This window comes from Lolium rigidum, chromosome 3, assembly GCF_022539505.1.
Source record: "Lolium rigidum isolate FL_2022 chromosome 3, APGP_CSIRO_Lrig_0.1, whole genome shotgun sequence".
In the NCBI taxonomy this organism is placed as follows: Eukaryota; Viridiplantae; Streptophyta; class Magnoliopsida; order Poales; family Poaceae; genus Lolium; species Lolium rigidum.
The window spans coordinates 169187734-169193733 of NC_061510.1; the positions used below are offsets into that span (position 1 = coordinate 169187734).

At 47.2% G+C, this 6000-nt stretch overlaps 1 protein-coding gene across 1 annotated transcript; it reads right to left on the reverse strand.

Annotated features, from left to right (window-relative positions):
- Positions 1 to 2715: 2715 nt before the first annotated feature.
- Positions 2716 to 3912, reverse strand: LOC124695802 (zinc finger protein ZAT4-like). Its single transcript, XM_047228616.1, has one exon. The coding sequence runs from the start codon at positions 3910 to 3912 to the stop codon at positions 2716 to 2718; it is 1197 nt and encodes a 398-aa protein (XP_047084572.1).
- Between the last annotated feature and the right edge of the window lie 2088 nt (positions 3913 to 6000).

Sequence of the window (6000 nt, forward strand, 5' to 3'; positions counted from 1 at the left end):
GATTGAGGATTATTTCCTCTTTTTGCTATTCGTATTACTAAAGATATGATGTGGGGGTTTATGCAAAATTTACACTTGAGAACGTGTGCCTGGTGCCTACGTGGCGTCAAACGTGTCGCCAGCGGACGTTCAAGTACCTACGATTAACCCGAAAAGCAAGATTAGGTATCCCGGTTGCACGTTTTGCAATATGTGGTACTAATTTGCACATCTAGAACAAGATGTAGTACTACAAGTGTATTTACCTCTTGGACTTGTGAAACCTGTGACCTATGTCGATTTTGTTTCGTTCAACATAGTCGAACATGACAAAATTTAGAAGCCGATCTTTTCTATACTCCCCTCATAGACAACATGATTTTGCATCGCTCTTCTCATCATATTACCAAATAAAAAACCTTCATCCCGTTCATGATTACAGCCTACTGAAGCAGAGGTACAATTTCCCAGTGACATGAGACTATGATGCAATAAAAAAAGCTCAAGGTGCTTGCTGAGGAGTAAGATCCAAGCTTGGGTGCTGCTATTTATAAAAAACGGAGCCTAGCTGCTGCGGATCAGTGGATGTGATCTTGCTCGCTGACCAATTAACCCTGCCGTCGATCACACTACTGAAATCACTCATAGTGCAGGGGTCACCAATTAACTATCCTCAGCGCTCCTAATAATGCAACGAGCAATTAACTGAAATAACCCAGGAGGTCACTATTTTTGTAAGATACCAACCTGTGGTTGCCAAGCTGCATGGTCAAGGGCTCCCAAATGCAGGGTTCTTTATGTGTCATTGGCAAGCCCCTCTCTCTTGGCTATTGTGAAGCAGCCCCAGCTGCACAAATACAGTCTCCAAGTGTCACAAAGTGAGGGGTGTGGTCTCTTGAACATACAGCGGCTGCAGATCTGGATCTTTGCAAGGAATAGACTTGGCCATGCTGCAACATTCATTGGAGTGATACCATTGCTTCAGCTCAAGCGAGGACATATGGTCTTTTGGTGAGCACAGACCTGTCGGAACCACTTATTCACACTTCCCAAGTCTCTTGCATGTATAGTTTTCTCATTTCCATTTTTTTCACACTCAAGTTTATACGGAGTTGGACCAAATGATGTACTCCTTTGTGAAACTTTGAGCTGCCAATTACACTCTTTAGGGGACCTCATTCACTGCTGGATCGTGATACCGTGGTGCCAAGTAACAGCACTGGCACACATACAGAGGTAGCCTGATAGGGAATCGACTGATATTTGTACTATTGGTACATACATCTATCAGGTAGAATTCAGAAGGTCTGAAGAATTAATGTTATTTGGTTTTGTTAGGGTTCCAATCTATGGTAGCTACATCCTAGGACCTAAACTCTAAAATAAGAATATCCCAAAATCCAACAGAGAAATAAAAAGAAACTAGCAGTTCATAAAGGCAAATTTTTCGAACATCACTGCCATAGATGTGCTACACCACACTTTATCACCCACACATAAGTTTGGCTCGCCTCAGTTTAGCATTATTATCATTTGGTAAGGTGGCTGATCAAGCAATCATATGCAGCTAATGTCCTAGCTCATTCAATCCTAATTGTGCATCTAAGGATGTGAGTGGCTCACTGGACTGATGTACTACTGACTTCAGCTATGTTTAGCCAAGTAAAAGGGGGATTTTAACACTCCCGGTCCAGTGTGACATGGTCTGCAGATACTGTGATTGGGTTCATGCAATGAATGGGACACGGTCACCTTCAGTACTCGTCAGTGTGTTCACACTTTATACCCATGTCCTGTGTCTGTGTGCTCCCTAAAGCTAACCAGTTCAACATAGATGGCCAATAAAGGGACATCCACAACACCATGCTCATGGAGATCATGATTGATTAGCAACTGGCTTTAGGCAGGAAGACAGAAACTACTGTGCCCAAGGCTTTGCTAAAACAGTACATAGGGAGAGAGGGCAATGTGGTTAGTGATAAAGGCTTTTGCTTGTCCTGTGTTCTGGTTGGCAGGTGAGCAACTGTAATGTATTTTCTTTAGCACCAATCTCTGCCCTGATGATCTTGTTGTTGGTTGCCTGTTGGTTGTTTCACTGTGCTAATCAATCATTTCACTCCCTGGTTTGTTGCATCAGTCTGTTGAGTAAACTTGTTTGTTCTAGTTGGCTGCTGGATCATATGCTACTGGCCCTTGTGTCAGGTGTGTGCCCCAGTCCCTGATAGAGAAATGAAGATGGTTCAACTTCAAGTGCTCATGTTGCTTCTCTGTTGCCTAATGTAACCAACCACCACTATCATGAGTGACAGTGCTTCTGCACTGAGGAGCATGCATCATTCTACTTGTTCAGTATGAACTGCCACTACCAGTGCATCAACTAAATTGTAGTTCAGTTAAAAACAGGTTGCTTAGCATTAGAGGAAGCGGATAAACATATAGCAAGATTACTGAACTCAAGTGAGCTAGGCGATGCTAAAGTAATGATAACTGAAAGCAATTTATTGAATGAACTCAGGTTCTTCGTATGCTTATTTACACTCTGCAAAAAGAAGCCAAAAACGAGCCTACATAAAAGAATAAAACTATAGAATTGGTTGAAAGTTTGTTGAACCCGAGAAGATAGCAGCTGTTGTTTATTTCCCCAAGATCAACCATAACCTGAAACTCCAAAGAATGAATCGAATCTGAATCTGTACATACCCAGTGAGATCAAAATTTGGTTGGTCCGGCAGTGCTTTAATCCTCGGCTCCTGGAGCTGGCAGATTGAGATCAAGAAACCTGGCCGCGATCAAGGACTGCTCCGTGTCGGCAATGACAGCGTCGGCGTGGTTGCGGTCGTAGAGCTCACCGGCGATCGAGTGAGATCGCTTGTGCCCGCCGAGCGCCTGCCCCGAGCCGAACACCTTGAAGCAGATCGGGCACTCGAACTTGATCGCCTTCTTTGCCTTCACGACAGCCACCGCTCCATAAGCGTCGTCGGCATCCGGCGTCGAGGGCGTGCTGAACGAGGCTGTAGTCTCGACGCTCGGTTCCGGCTGATCGAGCAAGACCTTGGTAGTGCAGCAGTTGCTGTTGATGCGCTTGTGGCTGGCGCGGTGGCCGCCGAGCGCTTGGTAGGACTGGAACGCCCTGCCGCACCCGGGGCACTCGTACCGGCCACGCTTCTCGCCGCCGGCGTAGGCAGAAGAGGTGGCCTTCCTCTTCTTGCCATGCTTTGCGATCTCGGCGTCGGCGTACCGGAGAAGGGCCGAGTTGTCGTCGGAGCCGGCGGAGTCGTGGTAGAAGCCATTCCTAGCCTTCTTCGTGCTGCCCTTCTCCTCTTTGCGCCACAGGCCGGCGGTGTCGCGCGACAGCATGATGAGGCACAGCGCGACGTCCTCCGGCTCCTTGTCGAACACTTCGCGTGGCGGCGGGAGCGCCGGCACGCGCATCGAGCGCCGTCTCCGCCTGGGCGCCGGCCCCGCCATCACTACCGCCGCCTCAGTACGGATCAGCATGTCCTCCGCCTCCGGCCCCTCCACTCTGACGTCCTCGTCGTCAGAATAACCGCCATTGGCCGGTGCATGGCTGCGCACGTGGCCGAACACCGGTCGGCATGGCGAGAGCTCCTGGTCATATTCGTCATCGTCGACGTCGTCGGCACCTGGGGACCTTGAGAGCCGGCGCGTCTTCTTGGGGTTCTCCCTCAGCCCATACCCGGCGCCACCCGCTCCCACGATAGAGGCACGAGCGGCGCCGCCCTGTATCCAGCGCCGCTCGTCGTCCTCGTCGGAATCGGTGGTTTCTTCGTCTGCCGCCGCCGCGGCCGCCACCTCGGCGAGCGCGTGGGAGCGCATGTGGCCGCCGAGCGATCGGCCGCAGGGGAAGCCCTTCCCGCAGACCTTACAGCTGTGCCGTGTGGAGCTAGTAGTGAGCACGACCACATCGTCCATGGCGGATCGATCGACCAAGAAACGAATCAGCGAGCTCCTGATTTGAAGATGGGTGAAGGAAGAAGCGATCGATCGATCGATCACGGATCGCCAAGAGTAGTATGTCTAGTGTGTGAAGTGGGTGGATGAAGAAGCGGTCAAGCTTAGCTGGGAGAGGGGAAGGGAAGATCCATGGCCCAATGAGCTTGAAGCAAGGGGAGCTAAAGTAGTAAGCAGTAGATGGGAGGAGAGGAGAGGAGGAGGTTATGCGATGGATGGGTGGTGCGGTTGGGGAGGAGAAATCGGAATGCATGCAATGCAAGCAAGCAAAGTTAGCAAACTGACAGGAGAGAGAAACCAAATCGATCGTCCCTTCCTTAATACTGGGTCACTGACACGCTTGGGACGGGAAACCAGGTACGGCCCGGCCCGGCCCGTTTTCTCCCCTTCCTTAAATTTGGGAAATTCTTCTTCCACAAACGCAAGAAATCAATTTCGGAGTCATTAAGCAGCAAACATAAATTCAAGGCGATTTGCCATCGGTCGTAACGTCAATTGTACTTAAGCAATGCACCTACCTTGAATCATTGATGATGTCCCCTTTTAAGGTTCCAAAAGGTGTTGTTAAAAGATAGTCCCTCCCTCCATCCCTCCGTTTTAATGAATAAGATTTCTAATTTAAAAGGTCAAGCCAAGTAAAATTTAACTAAATTTTAAAAAAACTATCAAAAAATATGCATACGAAAATATAGTTCATGATGTATCTAATGATACTAATTTTAATGTTAAGGATTTTTTATTAAAAATTGGCCAAACTTTATATGATTTGAATTTTCAAAAATAATATAAACTTATTCATTGAAACAAAGGTAGTATGATTTCTTTAGAGCTAGATTATTATGGCAAGAAAATAAAAGGGTTATAAAGCATCACTTGGTACGTTGGTCCGAGCCTGTGCGAGCCAAGAGGCCACCATGGATTAGGAGTAACTAATATAGATATTAAGAACATTAGACTTTTTGTCAATTAATATCATATATATTTATAGTAACAAATAGTAAATGGCAGAGATATATGGGGCAGACTTCAGCGATTACAAAAGAAAATCTAAAAGAAACAAACAATTGTTTAAAGTCTTCAAACTCTTTTTTATTCAATAACATAATTTTATACTTTTCTGAAGGCAACCGAAATAGATAGTAAACATCGAATTGTAAATACCAAGGAAGGTTCTCCCATACATCGGCAAGAGTACCAACACCATCGCGTCAGCGAAAACAACCAACTAGCCTAGTCGACATTAGTAAACACACCACTTCTAATGTTAGGAGCCGAGAGTACGGATCACCAACAACCGGGACACACATTTCAAGCACAATTCTCCACGTGAAAATCATGAGAAAAGATCCAAAATCGGTATGCCAAAGCTAGATGAAATCCATACTTAGAGAATTGTAATCTTCCAACACCAACATTGACGTTGGGAGGAGATCTCGTTGTAGAATGAAGAGTGACGTTGGCATACCCTTTCGGGTACCCACGGTTACCATACCTGGTGCGATCCAACTGGAGGCCCACGAGGCCCAATTTTTTTGGGAGTGGCTAAAGGAACCAAAGCCTAGGAAACCTGGCGTGCGGGACAAGGACAGGTGCCAATCAAAAAAATCTTAGAGTCCTTCTTCTCTTCATAGCCGACCCGAACGGTGCACTCGAGACCTAGCCTCCTTTATAAAGGGCTAGGAGGGGCCGTCGGGGAGGACAATCATAATCACCACGCATTTTGAAACCCTAGCTACACACACCGCAAAGCGATCTGCATCGCCATAGCTATCAAGGCACCTTGTAATCTCTCTATCGACAAGCAACACGTAGGGTTTTCCCTCTGGGGCCTGAAGTTGGGTACATCGTGTCCCCTATGTTGCTTGTACGCCGACGAAACCACCAACACGCTCTCTTTCGTAAAACCCAAGTCCATCATCCATGGGCATTGTCGTGGTAACCCACGTCAATTGGCGTCGTCTGTGGAAACACGTGTGCTAGAGTTATGGCTTTTGTGGCTCCAACCTCTACGATCTACGAGTCAACATTTCCAGAGGAATCGATCTGCTT